General features: G+C 48.7%; 1 protein-coding gene across 1 annotated transcript; it reads right to left on the reverse strand.

Moving 5' to 3' along the window:
• Nucleotides 1-185: 185 nt before the first annotated feature.
• Nucleotides 186-21,560, reverse strand: ETHE1 (ETHE1 persulfide dioxygenase). Its single transcript, XM_012761242.2, has 7 exons — nucleotides 21,414-21,560; nucleotides 20,888-21,032; nucleotides 20,587-20,735; nucleotides 5,525-5,654; nucleotides 2,950-3,039; nucleotides 2,457-2,573; nucleotides 186-384 (listed from the first exon to the last, which is right to left on the reverse strand). The coding sequence occupies exons 1-7, from the start codon at nucleotides 21,492-21,494 to the stop codon at nucleotides 332-334; spliced, it is 765 nt and encodes a 254-aa protein (XP_012616696.2). The 5' UTR covers nucleotides 21,495-21,560; the 3' UTR covers nucleotides 186-331.
• Nucleotides 21,561-22,171: the final 611 nt, after the last annotated feature.

Consider the following 22,171-nt stretch of genomic DNA (forward strand, 5'->3'; position numbering starts at 1 on the left):
CAGGGCCATGAGAAGACTGCCCCAGATACGCACATGCTTTTGATCTTGTGAGTTAGAAATCTTGCAGGCTCCCTAGACCTTCACCTTGCCCTGCTCCCCTGGCCTCTCCAGGGAACCAGAACTAGCCCCAAGTCTCTCAGCCTGGAAACCCAACTGATTCCCCCAGAAAACAGGCAGAAGTCAGATTTATGGCAACAAAAAAAGTTTTATTTCAGAAGCTCCAGGGGCTGGTTTGGGGGTGGGGTGAGAGAGGAGATGCAGGATGGTGACACCTCTCCCCTCGCCCCACCTAGTGCATTCTTCATGGATATGAGCACCCGACAGAGGCAGGTCAGGAAGGAGGGGTCTGGACCCCACAGCGCATATTGGCTGGAACGGCAATGTCTGAAAGGAAGAAACCAAGGTTAAAACCAAAGGGCCAAGCTAGAACCCCAGACCCCACTGGTACCCAGAAATCCTAGGAGCCCTTCTTCTTTAGAGAACTAGAGTTCCAGCCCTGAGCCAACTCCTTCAAACCCAGGAGTCCAGGCCCAGCCCCTCCCCCCTCAGACCCAGGGATCCAGCCCAGCCCCTCCTCCCTCAGACCCAGGGGTCCAGCCCCAGCCCCTCCCCCCTCAGACCCAGGGGTCCAGCCCCAGCCCCTCCCCCCTCAGACCCAGGGATCCAGCCCAGCCCCTCCTCCCTCAGACCCAGAGGTCCAGCCCCAGCCCCTCCTCCCTCAGACCCAGGGGTCCAGCCCCAGCCCCTCCTCCCTCAGACCCAGGAGTCCAGCCCCAGCCCCCCTCCCTCAGACCCAGGAGTCCAGCCCCAGCCCTCCTCCCTCAGACCCAGGGGTCCAGCCCCAGCCCCTCCTCCCCCAGACCCAGGGGTCCAGCCCCAGCCCCTCCCCCCTCAGACCCAGGGGTCCAGCCCTCCTCCCTCAGACCCAGGAGTCCAGCCCCAGCCCCTCCTCCCTCAGACCCAGGAGTCCAGCCCCAGCCCCTCCTCCCTCAGACCCAGGGGTCCAGCCCCAGCCCCTCCTCCCTCAGACCCAGGGGTCCAGCCCCAGCCCCTCCCCCCTCAGACCCAGGGGTCCAGCCCCAGCCCCTCCTCCCTCAGACCCAGGGGTCCAGCCCCAGCCCCTCCCCCCTCAGACCCAGGGGTCCAGCCCCAGCCCCTCCCCCCTCAGACCCAGGAGTCCAGCCCCAGCCCTCCTCCCTCAGACCCAGGGGTCCAGCCCCAGCCCCTCCTCCCCCAGACCCAGGGGTCCAGCCCTAGCCCCTCCTCCCTCAGACCCAGGGGTCCAGCCCCAGCCCCTCCCCCCTCAGACCCAGGAGTCCAGCCCCAGCCCCTCCTCCCTCAGACCCAGGGGTCCAGCCCCAGCCCCTCCCCCCTCAGACCCAGGGGTGCAGCCCCAGCCCCTCCTCCCTCAGACCCAGGAGTCCAGCCCCAGCCCCTCCCCCCTCAGACCCAGGGGTGCAGCCCCAGCCCCTCCCCCCTCAGACCCAGGAGTCCAGCCCCAGCCCCTCCCCCCTCAGACCCAGGGGTGCAGCCCCAGCCCCTCCCCCCTCAGACCCAGGGGTGCAGCCCCAGCCCCTCCTCCCTCAGACCCAGGAGTCCAGCCCCAGCCCCTCCCCCCTCAGACCCAGGGGTCCAGCCCCAGCCCCTCCCCCCTCAGACCCAGAGGTCCAGCCCCAGCCCCTCCTCCCTCAGACCCAGGAGTCCAGCCCCAGCCCCTCCCCCCTCAGACCCAGGGGTGCAGCCCCAGCCCCTCCCCCCTCAGACCCAGGGGTCCAGCCCCAGCCCTCCTCCCTCAGACCCAGGAGTCCAGCCCCAGCCCCTCCTCCCTCAGACCCAGGGGTCCAGCCCCAGCCCCTCCTCCCTCAGACCCAGGGGTCCAGCCCCAGCCCCTCCTCCCTCAGACCCAGGAGTCCAGCCCCAGCCCCTCCTCCCTCAGACCCAGGAGTCCAGCCCCAGCCCCTCCTCCCTCAGACCCAGGGGTGCAGCCCCAGCCCCTCCTCCCTCAGACCCAGGGGTCCAGCCCCAGCCCCTCCCCCCTCAGACCCAGGGGTCCAGCCCCAGCCCCTCCCCCCTCAGACCCAGGGGTCCAGCCTCAGCCCCTCCCCCCTCAGACCCAGGGGTCCAGCCCCAGCCCCTCCTCCCTCAGACCCAGGGGTCCAGCCCCAGCCCCTCCTCCCTCAGACCCAGGGATCCAGCCCCAGCCCCTCCTCCCTCAGACCCAGGGGTGCAGCCCCAGCCCCTCCCCCCTCAGACCCAGGGGTCCAGCCTCAGCCCCTCCCCCCTCAGACCCAGGGGTCCAGCCCCAGCCCCTCCCCCCTCAGACCCAGGGGTTCAGGCCCAGCCCCTCCCCCCTCAGACCCAGGGGTCCAGCCCCAGCCCCTCCTCCCTCAGACCCAGGGGTCCAGCCCCAGCCCCTCCCCCCTCAGACCCAGGGGTTCAGGCCCCTATCTACTCACCTATCTGCAAAGGTTTGGGCAAGTTCAGGTTGTCCATGACTTTCACAAACTCCTCGCAGCTGAGGGTGAGCCGAGGGTTCAGAGTCCGCTCCTCCTCCACAGTGGACACTGTGAGCCCTAGTGGCCAAGGGAGGGGAAGGAGAGTCAATGGGTGCAGTGCCTAGGGCCTCCCAGAACAGCATTTCCCAGGAGGCCTTGGGGTGCCTCTCTGGCCTGGGACCAGCAGGCTCTTCAGAGTACGTTCCTGAGATTGCCTTCCCTCTCGATGGGCACTATGGGAAATGTAGTTTCCCACTGTTCCCTAAGATCTACAGGAAGTCCCAGGAAAACCCGTGCCCTACAGAATTCTAACAGTCCTATGGTATCTGCATCCACACACAGCATACTCAAGCACTTAATCCTTTTGGCCAGAGGAATTTCTGGGAATTGTGGTCTCCTGTGCAGCCCTTTGAAAAGTAATGTAAGGCCCCCAGCTCGTCCAGGAAGTCCTCACCATGGTAATCATGAGCAGGGTAGATCAGACAGTCGCCTGGAAGCGTGAAGATCTTTTCGTGAACCGAGTGGTACAAGGTCTTAGCACAGCCTGGGGAAGAAAAGCCAGAGGTGAGCAGATCAACAGGACGGGAGAAGACCCTACCTCCTTCCCTCAAGACAAATGTGGGGACCAGGTACAGTGGCTCACACCTGTAATCCCAGCACTTTGGGAAGCCAAGGCAGGAACCACTTGAGGCCAGGAGTTCACCACCAGCCTGTACAACATAGCAAGACCCTGTCTCTACAAAAAATTTTTTAAATGATCCCAGCATGGTGGTGTGCACCTGTGTTCCCAGCTACTCAGGAGGGTAGGTGAGAGGATCCCTTGAGCCCAGGACTTAGAGGTTACAGTGACTATGTTTGTGCCACCACACTTCAGCCTGGGTGACAGAGTGAGACCCTATCTCTAAAAAAAAAACAGAAAGAAAGAAAAGAAAAGAAAAGGGTGGGAGGGTAAAATCACTGTAGCTAAACCGTCTCCCTCATCCCCTCACATCCTGCCAATACCACTTTGTCCAGATAGAGAAGGGGAGGGACATTCTAGGCAGGTGGAAAAGCAAACACAGGGAACGGTGAGAAATTCAGCATGGCTGAGTTACAGGTTGGGATGGGACCTTAGAGCACCAAGGCGTAGTGCCCTCACCCTGGGATACCAAGAAAGGCATCTAGGCAAGGAAGGTGGACTAGAAGTTAAGAAACCAAGACATAAGCCAAGGAGGAGAGTGGAGCCATAGTTCCAACAGGAAGCTCTGAGTGCTAAGCTGGGTCGGGGCAAACCTGTCTTCACCTTTTATTCCAGCCTAATTCTTCAATGTCATGACTGTGTCGAGAAGGGATAAACGCGAGATTGGAAGCCTCAGAGAGAAAAAGACAGAGACTGAGATGCAGAGATGAGGAGAGAGGGAAGAGGGAGCAAGAGGCCTGGCCCCTGGCTTCCCACAGCCATCTCATATCACTTCCTCCTGCAAGGCAGTGAAATCCTCCGAACCTGGTGTCAACCCCACATTCACACACATGCTCAAAGGGCAGCCACACCCTGAGACTCTGAAACTAAACCCTCTTTCCATAGGGAAATCCCTGCATCTCACTGCCCCCAGCAGCTGAACCCCAAATGTCTCACTGCTCCCTAGCAATTAGACCCCCCGACTAACAACCTCTTAGCAGCTAAATCCCTGAATCTGGCCAGGCGTGGTGGCTCATGCCTGTAATCTCAGCATGAGAGGGAGGCTGAGGCAGGAGGATCCCCGGAGCCCAGGAGATCGAGGCTGTAGTGAGCTGTGATCACAGCACTGCACTCCAGCCTGGGTGATAGAGTGTGACCCTGTCTCTTAAAAAAAAAAATCCTGGCCGAGTGTGGTGGCTCATGCCTGTAATCCTAGCACTCTGGGAGGCCAAGGCAGGAGGATTGCTCAAGGTCAGGAGTTTGAAACCAGCCGGAGCAAAAGTGAGACCCTGTCTCTACTATAAACAGAAAGAAATTAATTGGCTAACTAATATATATAGAAAAAATTAGCCGGGCATGGTGGTGCATGCCTGTAGCCCCAGCTACTCGGGAGGCTGAGGCAGCAGGATTGCTTGAGCCCAGGAGATTGAGGTTGCTGTGAGCTAGGTTGACACCATGGCACTCACTCTAGCCTGGGCAACAAAGTGAGACTCTGTCTCAAAAAAAAAAAAAAAATCCTTGAATCTTACCACCCCAGAGCACAAACTCTTGAATAGAATTCCACCCCTACCCTAAACAGACCTCCAGCAGGTAAATCCCTTATGGTGGTTTAAAAATATGCCACACATTCTCTTATACATTTCTCTGTGAAATAATTCCCCCTTCTCTGACTTTGTGATCTGGACTAAGTGACTTCTATCTAACAGTAAACATAGGATGTTACAGAAAAGACAGATTGTAACTTCTGAGTCTAGGTCATAAAAAAAATTAGGGCATCTGTCTGTCTGTCTGTCTGTCTGTCTGTCTGTCTCTGATCATCCCCTCTGTGGGAACGAAGCTGTCTTGTCCTGAAGGCACTCTAGCAGCCCTGTGGAGAGCTCCCGGTGTGAGTAAGCGAGGCGTCCTGAGAACAACCATTGGTAACTCACCAGCCACGTGAGTCAGCCGCTTTGGAAGTGGATCCTCCAGCCCCAGTCGAGCCTTCTGATGACTGCAATCCTGACTAATGGCTTAACCGCAAACTCATGAGAGACCCAGAGCCAGAACCACCCAGCCACGCTGATCCCAGATTCCTGACTCTCAGAAACTCTGGGAGATAATAATGCTAATCATTGTTTTAAGCCGCCAGGCTTTGGGGCTATTTGTTACACAGCAATAGATAACTAATACTCCCCTGAATCTCCCTGTCCCCCCACAGCTAAACCCCTGAATCTAACTCCTCCCATACTCCGGCAACTAAGCTCCTTGAATCTAAATACGGACCCCTCCTGAAAAATCTAATACCCATTCATTCATTCTTGTCACTCATACTTAAAACCCTGACACACATGTAACTACATGAAGATCTTGGGCCGAATAAGAAGCCGGTCACCTTGCTGGAAGTCTGTCCGTCCACACCCTCGGATCAGCAGGGCATCTCCAGTGAAGGCCATGCTGTGGTCATTCAGGACAAAGGTGACACAGCCTGGGGTGTGGCCAGGGCTGGCCCGAGTTTCCAAGGCCTAGCAGGGATGGAGGAATACAGAGATAGTCACCAACATTTCTTCAAGATGAAACTGGGCCCAGAAGCCCTCCCTTACCCTAGGGTCATATTTAGGTAAACTTTTTGGTAAAAAATTAAGTTAGATTCCCCGGCTTAAACCTTATACTAGAATAAACTCCAAATGGACTAAAGCCTTAAATACAAGAAAAAAAAAACCAAAACAACAACCATAAAACTGTGACAATAACAAAAATACAAATGAATATCCGATGTCTGGTTAGGAAGGGACATTCAAATGGGATCCCTAAAGTCATAAATCATCACGGAAAAGATCAATGGTTTGGCTTTAAATCAATTTGAAGTTTCTGATTGGCAACACCACAATAAACAAATTTAAAGGGAAGCAATATGCTAGAAATATATATTCGTAACATGTATATACTACGCAGAATATACCACACATATATACCATACAGTGGTCAATATACTTAATATACAAACACATCTTGCAGATCAATGAAAAAAAAAGCATACCAATAGAAAAATGTAATACTAAGGTCATTAAAAGTAATATTGTTGAAATAAAACTTGATACTTTACACAAATATACAGTGACCCAAAAAGATCTTAATATCCATTAAGTGCAAAAAAAGTGTGCAAAGCAACGTGTATGGTAGGATCTTTTTAAAAGGCTTATTCATTAACTCTAAATATATATTTTATCCTGTTGGCTTTTCTTTTTCTTTCTTTTTTTTTTTTTTTTTTGAGACAGAGTATCACTCTGTTGCCCGGGCTACAGTGCCATGGCATCAGCCTAGCTCACAGCAACCTCAAACTCCTAGGCTCAAGCAATCCTCCTGCCTCAGCCTCCCGAGTAGCTGGGACTACAGGCATGCGCCACCATGCCCGGCTAATTTTTTCTATATATTTTTAGTTGTCCAGCTAATTTCTTTCTATTTTTTTAGTAGAGACAGGTCTCGCTCTTGCTCAGGCTGGTCTCAAACTCCTAACCTTGTGCGATCCACCTGCCTCAGCCTGCCAGAGTGCTAGGATTATAGGCGTGAGCCACCACAGCAGGTGTAACTTCATTATTTAAAAAAAAAAAAAAAAACAATCCAAGTTAAAAGACAAAACATCTCAGAGACAGCCAGGCACAGTGGTGCATGCCTTCAGTCTCAGCTACTAGAGAGGCTGAGGTGCAAAGATGGCTTGAGCCCAGGAGTTTGAGTACAGCCTGGGCAACATAGTGAGACCTGTCTCTAATAAAAAAAAATTATATTGGCTGGGCACGATGGCTAACGCCTGTAATCCTAGCACTCTGGGAGGCCAAGGCAGGCGGATAGCTAGAGGTCAGGAGTTCGAAACCAGCCTGAGCAAGAGCGAGACCCCATCTCTACTAAAAATAGAAAGAAATTAATTGGCCAATTAACTATATATAGAAAAAATTAGCCAGGCATGGTGGTGGCATGCCTGTAGTCCCAGCTACTTGGGAGGCTGAGGCAGGAGGATCACTTGAGCCCAGGAGTTTGAGGTTGTTGTGAGCTAGACTGACACCACAGCACTCACTCTAGCCTGGGCAACAAAGCAAGACTCTGTCTCAAAAAAAAAAAAAAAAAAAAATATATATATATATATATATATTGTAAATAATCATAATACACAAACATCTCCCAAGCATCAATAACTCCCAAAAGTGGAAAGTGGGCAAAAGAAAAGAACAAGCAATTCATGGAAGAGGAAAAATATAATCAAAAACCACCTGAAAGGATGTTCAACGTCCCTCAAAAGGAAAGGAGGAAGATTTAAATTTTGAAAGTCCTTGCTTTTGCCCATGAGTTGGGCAATGGTCAGAGTTGCCAAGGGTATTTGAGGCAAGCTCTTTTATTTCCTGGGGTGTGGGTACGACTCAGTGGAGTCATTTTGGAGGGCAGCCTTGCAGATATATCAACACCTCAAATGTGCACACTTGATGATTTCTCAAAGCCACTTCAAAGACTCTGCCATTAAGAACCCCTGCCACACAGGCAGTCCTTGTTATCTAAATCCCCACGCTCAGCTCCAGGGAAGCAAGAGTTGTCAGAAAAAATTGTTACCCTAATGATCTGATAACCACTAAGATTAGTGTCTTCTTCACACATCCCTCCTCCCCTCTGGATAGAGGCTCCTCCCACCAATTAGCATCTTTGTCCAGGCCAGTCATCTGCTGATTATTCAAGGACACCAAATGCAAACCCAGTCACTCACGTCTCCAGCACACATTCATTCCTTCCTTCTTCCCTCAGAGATCTACAATTTGGTTCTGGGCATCAATGTGCCAGCCAAGCACTTTCCCAGCCTCCCTGCAGCTTGGGTAGCTTTTGATGCAGTTCTCTGGACGGCAAGAGGATTTCTGGGAAAGCTCTTCTCTACTTGCTAAAAGGATCGGGCACCACCCCCTTTCCCTCTCTTTGGCTCTGAACATAAGGCGTGATGGCTGCAGCTGCAGCAGCCACTTTGCAACCACGAAGAAAAAAACCAGGAGACCCCCCCACATCAAAGGCAATAACTACCTTCTTCCAGATTTCCTGTTATAGGAGAGAATTATATTCCTATTTATTTAAGTCACCATGTGGGTTTTTCAGTGCTTGGTGTGTTTGAGGAATAGCAGGAGTGGGAGTGAAGTGAGCAAGAGTGGGCGGCAGGATATGATAGAAAGATAATGATAGACTCAGATCAAGCCAAGTGAGAATGGAGCCATGGGAGGAATTGAGCCAAGATGTGACTAGATCAAATGTCTGTGTTTTTAAAAATCTACCATTGAGTCACCTGATTTAAGATGAAGAAGACATTACAGTAGAGTGGTGTAGGGTGTGGTGGGGGAATGGTCTTTTTAATAGAGTTCTGGGTCAACTGGATATCTATTTGGAAAAGAAAAAGTTATCTCGATCCCTACCTCACACCACACACGAAAATACATTCTCAATAGACTGCCGATTTAAATGTAAAAAACAAAACAACAAAGCTTCTAGAGAAAAACAGAACAGCATTCTGACTTAAAGTAGGCAAAGATTTCCTTGCACAAAAAGTGTTAATGATAAGGGAGGGCCAGAATGGATACACTGGACTTAAATTAAAAACTTCTGTTTATTAAAATATACCACTAAAACAGTAAAAAGGTAGACCATAGAGGGGGAGAAGGTATTTACAAACATATACAACAGTCCCCCTTATCTGCAGGAGATGTTCCAAGACTGCCTGCCAAAGGATGTCTGAAACCTCAGATGGCACCAAACACGACATTCACTATGCTCCTTCGATCTGATAACTGAGAATGGTACTAAGTGATTAGCAACCACATAACACACTTGTACACAGTGTGGATCTGCTGGACAAAGGGATGAGTCACATCCTGGGTGGGAGGGAGCCGGATGGTGCCAAGATTTCATCGTGCTGCTCAGCATGGTATGCCACTTAAAACTTATGAATTGTTTATTTCTGGAATTTTCCATTGGCTCTTTTCAGGCTGCAGTGGACTGCAAGTGACTGACACTGCAGAAAGGGAAACCGTGGCTAAAGGGGACTATTTATCCGACAAAGTTGTTGGATCTAGAATATATAAAGATCACCTACAAACAGGACTACCTAATGGAAAAATTAGTAAAGACCTGAAAAATGACTTCACAAAAGAGGACATCCAAATGGAACAAACATAAGAAAAGGTGCTTGATTGTCACCTGTCATCAGGGAAATAAAAGGAAAACCACAGTAAAATGCCACCACGCAACACCGGAATGGCTGGAATGAAAAAGACAGACGTAGAGCGACTGAAACTCTCACACACGCTGGTGGGAGAGTACGTACACACTGCTGCATGGTTTGTACTAAAGCTAAATCTACACATACCCTGTGGCTCACCTCTCGGTATACAGATGGTCCTCCCAACTTACAATGGCTCAACTTACCATTTTTCAACTTTATAATGCGCTTTCAGTAGCAAGTACCCATACACCCATTGTGTTTTTCACTTTCAGTGCAGTATTCAATCATTTGCATGAGATATTCAACACCTTATTATAAAACAGGCTTTGTTTCAGATAATTTTACCCAACTGAAGACTAATGTGAGTGTTCTGAGCACACTGAAAGTAGGCTAGGCTTAACTGTGATGTTCAGTAGGTTAGGTGTATTAAATGTGTTTGCAACTTAGGATATTTTCCATGTACCAGGGGTTTATCTGGACATAGCCCCATCATAAGTCCATTCTTTCTTTCTTTTTTTTTTTTAGACAGAGTCTCACTTTGTTGTCCGGGCAAGAGTGCCGTGGTGTCAGCCTAGCTCACAGCAACCTCAATCTCCTGGGCTCAAGCGATCCTTCTGCCTCAACCTCCCGAGTAGCTGGGACTACAGGCATTTGCCACCATACCTGATTTTTTCTATATACATTTTTTTCAGTTGGCCTATTAATTTCTTTCTATTTTCTATTTATAGTAGAGATGGGGTCTCACTCCTGCTCAGGCTGGTTTCAAACTCCTGATCTTTTTTTTTTTTTGTCATTATTTTTTTTTTGTTGTTGTTGCCTTTTCTTTTCTTTTTTTATTTTAGCATATTAAGGGGGTACAAATGTTAAGGTTACATATATTGCCCATGCCCCCCTCTCACCTCGAGTAAGAGCTTCAAGCATGTCCATCCCGCAAATGTTGCACATCCTACTCGTTGTGGTTGTATATACCCCTCCCCTCCTCCCCCTCTCACCCTTCCTACACCTGATAACTATTACTCCTATGTGTCCACTTAGGATTTGATCCGTTAATACCAATTTGCTGGTGAGTATATGTAGTCAAACTCCTGATCTTGAGCAATCCTCCTGCCTCTGCCTCCCAGAGTGCTAGGATTACAGGCGTGAGCCACCGCGCCCGGCCCATAAGTCCATTCTTTATACCCAACAGAAATGCATACAGGCTGGGCATAGTGGCTCACGCCTGTAATCCTAGCACTCTGGGAGGCCAAGGCAGGAAGATTGCTTCAGCTCAAGAGTTACTAAAACTAGAAAAAATTAGCCAGGCCTGGTGGCAAATGCCTGTAGTCCCAGCTACTTGGGAGGCTGCGGCAGCAGTATCACTTGAACCCAGGAGTTTGAGGTTGCTGTGAGCTAGGCTGACGCCACGGCATTCTAGCCCGGGCAACAGAGTGAGACTCTGTCATGCACTAGAATGTTCCTAGCAGTACTATTTGTAATAGCCAAAAACTGGGAACTACCTTCATGCCCATCAACAGTAGAATGGATAAATAAACCGGGGTGCATTTATTAATATATAACCAAAAATGATACAGAGGCCGGGCGAGGTGGCTCACACCTGTAATCCTAGCACTCTGGGAGGCCGAGGCGGGTGGATTGCTTGAGGTCAGGAGTTCGAAACTAGCCTGAGCAAGAGCGAGACCCCGTCTCTACTATAAATAGAAAGAAATTAATTGGCCAACCAATATATATATATATATACAAAAAATTAGCGGGGCATGGTGGCACATGCCTGTAGTCCCAGCTACTTGGGAGGCTGAGGCAGGAGGATTGCTTGAGCCCAGGAGTTTGAGGTTGCTGTGAGCTAGGCTGACGCCACGGCACTCACTCTAGCCTGGGCAACAAAGGGAGACTCTGTCTCAAAAAAAAAAAATGATACAGAATGAGAATGAACAGACTATACCTACACAGGACAGCATGGGTGACACTCACGGCAGGAGCAAACGTGGACCAGGCACAAAAAGTGGAGTGGAGTACAGGCAAGTGGAAGGGAGTAGACTGGAGTGGAATGGAAGAAGTGGAAGGGAATTTAGTGGAATGGAACATCTCAGAGTGCTGGCTACACAGTAAGGGTGAGTGATGTTTCATGGAGCTGAGGTTTTGCTTCTGCATCTAGATATAAAATATTTATCTTGTAGAGAGGGCACATGGAGTAGCAGGCTCTAACTCTTGGCGGATTTTAAAGAAAAGACAACAGATGATGAGGATACAAACAGGCGGGAGCTGTGGGCAGGAAGTGCAGGGGGTTGGGGGAGAGGGGAGAGCTGCCAAGAGAAGAGGTGGGGGGACACACCATGCTCAGTCCCTGGGGCTCCCCTTCCTGGCTCTGGATTCACTTATGAGAACCCCCCTTCCAGGCATCAGCCTTAGAGGCCAATGAGCCTCCTCTTCTCCCTCCCAGAGATATTTTACCTGGTTGCTAATTTCCCCAAACAGATTAAACCCAAAGAATTCCTCCAGAAGACACCTTGTTATTAAACTTCTTCTTTTTTTTTTTTTTTTGAGACTGGGCTAGTGTGCCGTGGTGTCAGCCTAGCTCACAGCAACCTCAAACTCCTGGGCTCAAGCGATCCTCCTGCCTCAGCCTCCCGAGTAGCTGGGACTACAGGCATGCGCCACCACGCCCGGCTAATTTTTTCTATATATATTTTAGTTGGCCAATTAATTTCTTCCTATTTTTAGTAGAGATGGGGTCTTGCTCTTGCTCAGGCTGGTCTTGAACTCCTGACCTTGAGCAATCCTCCCACCTCGGCCTCCCAGAGTGCTAGGATTACAGGTGTGTGAGCCACCATGACTGGCCTAAACTTCTGAAAACTAAAGACAAAGGAAGAAACCTTGAAACTAGGTCAGATGCAGTGTAGCCAATTTATAGGGTTAATAATAACTTCACAAGTGGTTCTTCCTACCAAAGTTATGCTGGTTTCATAAAAGGAATTTGGAAGTTTTTCTTCTTTCTCCATGCACTGAAATGCTTTAAATAGCACTGGAGTTATTGTTTCCGTGAAGATCTGGGTGGGTTCATTGTGGGTCTGGGTATATCTTCTTTTTTTTTCCTTCTTTCACATCTTCAATAAAGTACTGCTAAAAAAAACTACCACCACGATCAAAATAACAAACATTTCTGTCACTTCCAGAAGCTTCCTTGTGCCTCTTTGCAATCCATCCTTCTTCCAACCCTGTCCCCTGAACTGCTTTCTGTTATTATAGATTAGCTTGCATATTCTAGAATTTTATGTAAATGGCATCAAACAGTTAAAAAAGAAAAAGAAAAAGCAGTCGCTCAAGCCAGATGGCATGGATTCTAATCTTGGCTCTGGTATTATAAACTGTGTGACTTTGATCAAGTTATTTCGCCCTCCAGGCCTGTCTGCTCATTTGTGCAATGGGGAGAATAACTGAATCCACCTTGTAGGGCTGTTATAAATATTAGATTATTTCGTGTATGCAAAGAACTCAAGAAAATGCCCAGCAGCGGGGTGCGGTGGCTCATGCCTGTAATCCTAGCACTCTGGGAGGCCGAGGCGGAAGGATTGCTCAAGGTCAGGAGTTCGAAACCAGCCTGAGCAAGAGCGAGACCCCGTCTCTACTATAAATAGAAACAAATTAATTGGCCAACTAATATATATAGAAAAAATTAGCCGGGCATGGTGGCGCATGCCTGTATTCCCAGCTACTCGGGAGGCTGAGGCAGGAGGATCGCTTGAGCCCAGGAGTTTGAGGTTGCTGTGAGCTAGGCTGACGCCACGGCACTCACTCTAGCCTGGGCAACAAAGTGAGACTCTGTCTCAAAAAAAAAAAAGAAAAAAAAAGAAAATGCCCAGCACACAAGTGCTTTATAATAAAAATAATGTTTTAAAATTTGAAAATCGCTGATCTAGTGGAATCCCAGGCCTCCTGGGTTCAAATCCTGGCTCAGCCACCTCCTTACTGGGTGATTTTTGGGCAGGTCACTTTCCTTCTCTGTCCTTCCTTACCTGTGGAATGGGAAGATAATTCTGATCTCACTACATGGTTATGAAGGTTCAATGAGATCTACTTGTCAGAAAAGACACAATGGAGGCTTAGGGGCCAGAGTCAGCCCACAGAATTGTTTTGTTTGGACTGCTCAGTAGTTACTAGAAGCCTCAATGTGTTGTCTTCCTTTCAAAAGTGAGAGATTTCTCAAAAATGTATATTTTCAGCTTTTATTTAAAAAAAAGAAAAGAAAAGAAAAGAAAAAGAAGGCTTGGCAATAGACAGACTACACCCCTAAACACAAAGAACCCACTAGAAATACGCGGTGGGCATCTCCCACGTATGGGGACATGTACCTGAAAATGGGCCACCCCACCACTCCCCGATGCCTTGGGCCAGTGTCAGCTGCTGTCTCTTAGGTCACTTGTGCACTTGGTTCTCCTAGAATGCAGCTGGCGTTAGAAAAGAAGGCAAACATTTCAACCAAAAGAGTCTTGTTAAAGCTATGTGTTTCAACAACAACAAAAAACGGGGGAAGGCGAGAACCTATTTCTCTGTGCCAATAAACCCCAACAGTGTCAAGAGCGAATGTTTTTGCCTAGAAACGACCGCGTGCCAGGAAAGCTCTGAACGCCTTCCAGGGCTTCACTCGTGTAATCCTCACAATACCCAAGAGGCACCAGTATTGTACCCATTTTCCGGATAAAGAAACTGAGCCCAGAAGGGTGAAATACCTCCTCCAGGTCATACAGCAGGAAGTGGCAGGAAACTGTTCACTCGCACAGCCTCTGTGGGCATTTAAGTTTGTGAACTTTGTATTATCAGGTCTGAATTAACGGTTGTTATTATCTTTCTGTATTATCAGTAAGGAGAGGACATAAGGTCAGAAAGGGGGCTCCGGCCTTCCTTAGGCTTTGAGGAGGAAAGATGCACATTCATTTGGGGGCAGGTGAGAGGGGCATCAACCCTACTGCAGGACAATCTGTTTTAAATGTCCCCTCTGTCACGTGGGGAGCTAAAGAATTTGGTGCTTAAGAGCAAGACACCTGAAGCCAGGCAGCCTGAGTTCAAATCCTGGCTCCTTCACTTCCAAGCCAAAAGAACCCCACACGTACTTGGCCTTCAAAATAGGAGGAGGGGCCGGGCGTGGTGGCTCACGCCTGTAATCCTAGCACTCTGGGAGGCAGAAGCAGGTGGATCGTTTAGTTCAAGACCAGCTTGAGCAAGACGTCATCTACCAAAAATAGAAGTTAATTGGACAGCTAAAAATATATAGAAAATTCCATAGGAACATGTAAGGGAAAAAGGAAAAATAAATAATAAATAATAAAATAAAAATTTTTTAAAAAAGGAAAAAAAATATATAGAAAAAATTAGCTTGGCATGGTGGCACATGCCTGTAGTCCCAGCTACTCGGGGGACTGAGGCAGAAGGATCGCTTGAGCCCAGGAGTTTGAGGTTGCTGTGAGCTAGGCTGACGCCACGGCACTCACTCTAGCCTGGGCAACAGAGTGAGACTCTGTCTCAAAAAAAAAAAAAAAAAAAAAAAAAAAATAGGAGGAGGGAGGGGGTGATATTTGATTCTGAAAATCCTTCAAGATAAACATTGACAAAATTCACTCACAGAGTTTAGTATAATGCCTGGTGAGAAGTAAATATTCAATGTGTGTTACTTATTATTAAATTATTATTACTAACTAATACAAAAATATCTACAATCTACTTCAGTCTATAGGAAAGAGAAGTTTTAGCAGAACAAGCTAAAGGACACCCCCTGAGGAAATACTCAGACACATCCAGAACTCGGGACATTTTACAAGACAGCAGGCTAGGAAGCTTCAAAAGCCAATGCCATGGGACAAAAAGGAAATGAAACTATTCTAGATCGAAAGAGAATTAAAAATTTAATTAATTTAAAATAAAAAGCAAAATACAAGAAAAGGAAAAGGAAAAAAAACACACACACAACTAAATAGACCTAACAACCAAATACCATATGTATGAACCCTGATTGGGTCTTGATTCCTAAAATCAGCTGTAAAAATTATTTCTGGGGCAACTGGAGGAATTTGAACCCAGGCTGATGATATAAAATTACTATACATTTGTTTAGAGGTGACAAAGAGTTTGTAAAAGAGTGGTTCTCAAAGTGTAGTAGGGGGAACTCTGAGGGGCTGCATGATCCAAACTATTCTCCTAACAGACTTTAAAAAGCCAGCCGGGCTGGCCACGGTGGCTCACGCCTGTAATCCTAGCACTCTGGGAGGCTGAGGCGGGCAGATTGCTCGAGGTCAGGAGTTCAAAACCAGCCTGAGCAAGAGCGAGACCCCGTCTCTACTATAAATAGAAAGAAAATTAATTGGCCAACTAATATATATAGAAAAAATTAGCCAGGCATGGTGGCGCATGCCTGTAGTCCCAGCTACTCGGGAGGCTGAGGCAGGAGGATCGCTTGAGCCCAGGAGATTGAGGTTGCTGTGAGCGAGGCTGACGCCACGGCACTCACTGTAGCCTGGGCAACAGAAAGAGACTCTGTCTCAAAAATAAATAAATAAATAAATAAAAAGCCTTTTGACCCTTTTCATTCTCATTCTCCTACAAGCATTCGGTAGAGTTTTCCAGAAGTGCCACGACCGGTGATGATGTCTTTGTTCTGATGGCTGACGGAGTGTGGTTGTATTTTTTGTGTTTTGTGCTTGTATTTCAATTTACTATAGGTTTGAGAAAAAGCAAAATAAAAGGTTGTGGGTAAGGAGTACCTAACATCTCCACCTCATGCAGCCTCAACTGTTCCTAAACTTGAAGGCTCTCCCCAGCTGCAGAATATTCCAGCAGCTCTGCCTAACCCCAAATTCTTTCAACAAATTCATTCTTCCTTTCCCTGATGCATCAAGTAAGAGATACATCTCCACAGCTATTCTTTCAACTGTTTCCACTCGCTGCTAAATGTGAAACTAGCCCCCATCGGCTAAACACAACACAGGCGGTGCATTCTTTCAGCCTGCTGGCCTTGCAGTTCTCACGGCCTACACTGCCCCCTGGTGGCGAGAAGGCTCTCGGCTTCTTTCGCATTTAGTTCCCAAGTTTTTTCTTTCCTTCCATATTCAAAAGTATGGGCGTGGTGGCTCACGCAGTAATCCTAGCACCCTGGGAGGCCAAGGCGGGCGGATCACTCGAGGTCAGAAGTTCGAAACCAGCCTGAGCAAGAGTGAGACCCCCCCCACCCCGTCTCTACTATAAATAGAAAGTAATTAATTGGCCAACTAATATATATAGAAAAAATTAGCCAGGCATGGTGGCATGAGGCAGCAGGATCCCTTGAGGGATTACTATTACAGAAAAAAAAAAAAAAACTAAAGCTAAATCTACCACAGCTAAACCCTACAACATTCATTCATTGAAAACATCACTCTCAAATCCAAGAAATGCTTGTTAGCACCAATTATGTACACTGTACATAAATGCCTGTTTTACCTGCTACCAGAAAAAGACTCTGTAGCCATTGTAGCTAAGCCCTTTATTGTAAAATGAAGACTCTGTAGCCATTGTAGCTAAGCCCTGTCATCCACATTTCCACTAAATGCTCTGACTCAAACTCTCCCTATTTAGCAAAACCCTCTAACCTGGAGGCCTCACCTGATATTTTGTCCCAAGGAGTTTGAGGTTGCTGTGATCTAGGCTGACACCACGGCACTCACTCTAGCCTGGGCAACAAAGCAAGACTCTGTCTCAAAAAAAAAAAAAAGTACAGTGGTCCCCCCTTATCCGAGGAGGATACATTTTTAAGACCCCCAGCAGATGCCTAAAACCACAATTAGCACCAAACCCTATATTTACTATTTTTTTCCTATACATACCTATGATCAAGTTTAATTTGTAGATTAGGCACAATAAGAGATTAACAACTAATAATAATAAAACAGAACAATTGTAACAATATGCCAGCATCACTACTTTTGTGCTTTGGGGAGATTATTAAGTAAAATAAGGGTTACTCGAACATGCACTGTGACACTGGTTAGTCGACCTGGTAACCAAGACAGCTACTAAATAGATGGCCTGGACAAAGGGATGACTCACTTTCTGGGCAGGCCAAAGCAGGACTCCGAGAGTTCATCACGCTACTCAGAACGGCACGCAATTTAAAATGTATGAACTGTTTATTTCTGGAATTTTCTGTTTAATATTTTCAGACCTAGTTTGATTGAGGGTAACTGAGACCGAGGAAAGGGAACCCACAGAGAAGTGGGGACTGCTGTACTTAAACCATCCACTGTTCCTATGTCCTCTAACCCCAAACCCAAAAAAGTCCTTTTCCCTTATAGCTCAATACTGAACCACCATCAGCTAAACCACCTCCTTTATTTTGGGAACAAACACAAAATTAAAATTATTTGTTCTGTTTAGAGGACAGCGAACTAACTGATAGGTGCAATTTGGAGATACATCAAAAAAATAAGATGGCATGGGATGGAGAGAGGTGTATATTATAAAATTTTTTTTCAGCTTTTCTCTACGCTTGAAATTTTTCATTATAAAATGTTGGGGGGGGGAATGACTTGTTCCACAATTTAAATATTTAATTCCAAGTAGAAGGAAGCACTGAAACCCACACATGGGCCGAGTAAGGATCACCTGAGGAGCTTTTAAAACGTGCTGACTCCCGGTGTCCATCGTGAATGATTAAATTAGAATCTCTAAAGTGGGACCTGGGGAATCAGTATTTTGAGCAGTACCTCTCTAAATCAACATATTTAACAGGCAAGTCTAATTTTCTGAATCTGCCGCCCCCCCCCCATGGGAGCTAAAATATTCAATTCTCAATCACTGCTTATTTAAAAAGAAAATTCATTCTACAGTGAAGTCTGCAATGAAATTCGGCCCACCTTGAGTATAAAATGTACAAGCAGTTCAAAAATCTGTTTGGCAGTTTCTACTAATGTTAAATAAACACATAAACATCTGTCAAGGCTATGACCCAGCAAGTCCACTCCCTGAATTTGCACAAGAATCTTCATAGCAACATTATTCTTTTTTTTTTTTTTCTTTTGAGACAGTCTCACTATGTTGCCCAGGCTAGAGTGAGTGCCGTGGCGTCAGCCTAGCTCACAGAAACCTCAAACTCCTGGGCTCAAGCGATCCTTCTGCCTCAGCCTCCCGAGTAGCTGGAACTACAGGCATGCGCCACCATGCCCGGCTAATTTTTTCTATATATATTAGTTAGCCAATTAATTTCTTTCTATTTATAGTAGAGACGGGGTCTTGCTCTTGCTCAGGCTGGTTTCGAACTCCTGACTTCGAGCAATCCACCCGCCTCGGTCTCCCAGAGTGCTAGGATTACAGGCGTGAGCCACCGCGCCCAGCCAATCATTATTCATAGTAACCCCAAACCAGAAACAATCATCCAAAGGAGGATGTCAACTTGCTTTTAATCTCAGAAAAACAAAAAAAAGAAAGTAAATTAATATAAAATAAAAATAAAAAAATAAAAGCAAAGGAGGATGGATACGTAAATTATGGTATATTCAATAGTAATAACATTCATCGAGCGTCGGGCAAAAGGGAGGTGGAAGGAGGGGATGGGTATATACACGCCTAATGGGTGTGGTGTACACTGTCTGGGGGATGGACATGCTTGAAGCTCTGACTCGGGTGGGGCAAGGACAATATATGTAACCTAAATATTTGTACCTGTGTAATATGCTGAAATAAAAAAATTAAAAATAAAATTATGGTATATTCACACAATGAAACACTCTACACGAGGGGGTCGACAAACTATGGCTGGTAGAGAAAATTTGGGTCTTTTAACTTTTTATTCTTTTATTTATTTATTTTTTTAGAGACAGGGTCTCACTGTGTCACCCAGTCTAGAGTGCAGTGGCAGCCTACTGTAACCTGGAATTCCTGGACTCAAGGAATCTTCCTGTCTCAGCCACCCAAGTAGCTAAGGGCTACAAGCACACACCACTATGCCCAATTAATTTTATTTTTTGTACAACTAAGGTCTCACTGTGTTGCTTAGGCTGGCCTCGAACTCCTGGTCTCTCAAATGATCCTCCCACTTTGGCCTCCCAGAGTGCTGGGATTATAGACATGAGCCATTGCACCCAGCCTAATTGTACACTTTAAATAGGTGAATTGTATGGCATGTGGATTATATCAATATATCTATTACAGAAAAAAAAAAAACAACTGAAACTAAATCTACCACAGCTAAACCCTACAACATTCATTCATTAAAAACATCACTCTCAAATCCAAGAAATGCTTGTTAGCACCAATTATGTACACTGTACATAAATGTACAATGCCTGTTTTACCTGCTTCCAGAAAAAGACTCTGTAGCCATTGTAGCTAAGCCCTTTATTGTAAAATAAAGACTCTGTAGCCATTGTAGCTAAACCCTGTCATCCACATTTCCACTAAATGCTCTGACTCAAACTCTCTCTATTTAGCAAAACCCTCTAATCTGGAGGCCTCACCTGATATTTTGTCCCCAAAGTCAGCCAAACTCTTTAGCAACTCTGATCAGAAAAAAAGCCCCACCAGCATTTTCCCTCCCTCTGTGGGCAACTCCCTTGACCCTCTACCATATTGCCCCAGTTGCAATTCCGGCCAGAAACCAGCCCCTGCAGGCGCCAGCAGTAAAGAGAAGGAAGCAGGAACCTTTGACCATTCCTATGTGAGGAAACCACAGGGCTGGGACTCAGCGCGAGATTTAAGGAGGCGCTCACTTGCAGGTTCTGAGGCTGTATTTACATATCCCTATGTGTTAGTGCTTCCTTAAATCTTGCACGCTAGTGACCCCACTCAACTCACCCTAATCTTGACCTTGGGCAACAGGATGCTCCTTCCTCAAACAGTGGTTCTCAGAGGACAGGACTGGGTCTCTTGCTCAGAATCAGCCTCAGAATTCCAGCCCTCAATCAACTTTTATGGAGATGCCAGGCCAAAGGAGCTGCCCCAAAGCCTTAGGAATCTCCATAAATGCTGTTGACTTAAGGGGTTCTGCCAGAGACACACCTCCCAGAACCTCCTGTCCCAGCGCCCCACCTGAGTTTATGGTGCCCTCCTCCCAGAAGCATGAGCTCAGGGGTCAGGAAGCCCAGGGCCTGAGGTCTCCCCTCCCCCAGAAGCCAGGATCTCAGGCTAGTCCCCTCTTCCATTAAGTTCAGGGAGTCCAGGCCACCACCCTCTTGGGGACCCAGCATCCAACTCACGAAGCGCCCGAAGCGGATGGAGTCTCCATCCTCAAGGTGCAAGTCCGCCTGGGCCCCACTAAGGCGGGAGATGACAGACTGGCAGCCGGGGAGCAGGGAGCGGAGCAGCCCTGAGCCAGTAATGTGGTCTGCGTGGCAGTGGGTGTTCACTGGGGGAGAGAGGAGGGACAGGTCCAGCAGGGTGTGGACAGCATCCGGGGTCCCCGTGCCCAGACCCCTTCTCGCTCAGGCCCAGGGGTCCAGGCCCCCGGCTGCCCACTGCACGCACTCGGCGGCCCGCCCCCCGGGTCCCCAGACTGACCGGCGTACAGCAGCCGCAGCCCCAGCTCCTTGACCAGCTGGGCATCCCGGGCCGCTGTCTCCAGGACCGGGTCGATCAGAAGGGCCTCCCGGGACTCCCTGTCGCCCAGCAGGTAAGTGTAGGTGCAGCTTTTGGGCTCAAACATCTGTCGGGGGACGGGGCACAGGTGAGAGCGCGGACCAGGTCCCGACCCCTGGGCAGCGCGGAGTCCAGGCCTCGGCTCGGTCCTCTTCGCAGGATCCAGAAGCGGAACCCCCAGGCCCCGCTCTCGCCCGGGGCCAGGAATCGGGAGCCCCACGCCCAGGAGCGGCACCTTCCTAACACCCCAAAGCCAGGGCCCGCAGAACATCCTTTCGGAAGGGACCAGGAGCCCGGCCAAGCCCAGGCCCCCGACGACTCGCAGTTAAAGGACCGGGGCCCGGCCCCGGCTCCCACGCGCGCTCCGCAAGGGCCAGGCGTGTGGCTCCCAATCTCACCCGATCACAGGACTCGGGAGTCCCGTCCCCCCGGCCCTGCCACCCCGCACCTGCCGCAGGAGGACGGGCGCCGCGGTCCCGGCGCGCCGGCTCAGCCGCCGCCAGACCACCCCCGGCGCGGACCCGGCCATCGCGCCCTCCGCCGCCCGGGAGGCGGCAGCGGCCGGGCCTGCCTTAAAGGGGCCGCGGGCGCGGGGCGGGGCGGGGCGGGGCGGAGCCGGGCGGGGGAAGTGGGGGCGGGGCGGGGAGGGGGGAGGGGGGATGGCTCGAGGCGGAAGACCGGGGAAGGCAGCGCGCGACGCGGGGACGCTGTGACCCGGAGACACTGAAAGAGCGAGGGGAGGACGCTCAGAGAGACACAGAGTTACTCCTGTAGAAACAGAGACAGGGATCTGGGAGGCCGAGGCGGGCAGATTGCTCGAGGTCAGGAGTTCGAAACCAGCCTGAGCAAGAGCGAGACCCGTCTCTACTATAAATAGAAAGAAATTAATTGGCCAACTAATATATATAGAGAAAAAATTAGCCGGGCATGGTGGCGCATGCCTGTAGTCCCAGCTACCCGGGAGGCTGAGGCAGGAGGATCGCTTGAGCCCAGGAGATTGAGGTTGCTGTGAGCTAGGCTGATGCCACGGCACTCACTCTAGCCTGGGCAACAAAGTGAGACTCTGTCTCAAAAAGAAAAGAAAAAGAAACAGAGACCGGGAGAGAAATAGAAACCCAACGAGAGACCCCTCCCCCCCTTACACTCACTGCCTGGGGCCATCTCTTTGCAGGTGGTTGGATAGTCATTGTTTGGAAGAAAAAGAAG

The sequence above is a fragment of the Microcebus murinus genome, chromosome 16 (assembly GCF_040939455.1).
Source record: "Microcebus murinus isolate Inina chromosome 16, M.murinus_Inina_mat1.0, whole genome shotgun sequence".
Classification (NCBI taxonomy): Eukaryota; Metazoa; Chordata; class Mammalia; order Primates; family Cheirogaleidae; genus Microcebus; species Microcebus murinus.

Coding starts and splice junctions, on each gene's coding strand:
- ETHE1 (XM_012761242.2), bottom strand. CDS start 21,494: ATGGCCGGGTCCGCGCCGGGGGTGGTCTGGCGGCGGCTGAGCCGGCGC. Junction 20,736..20,887: donor GCTGCGGCTGCTGTACGCCG/GTCAGTCTGGGG, acceptor TCTCTCCCCCAG/TGAACACCCACTGCCACGCA. Junction 385..2,456: donor GCCCAAACCTTTGCAGATAG/GTGAGTAGATAG, acceptor TCTTCCTTTCAG/ACATTGCCGTTCCAGCCAAT.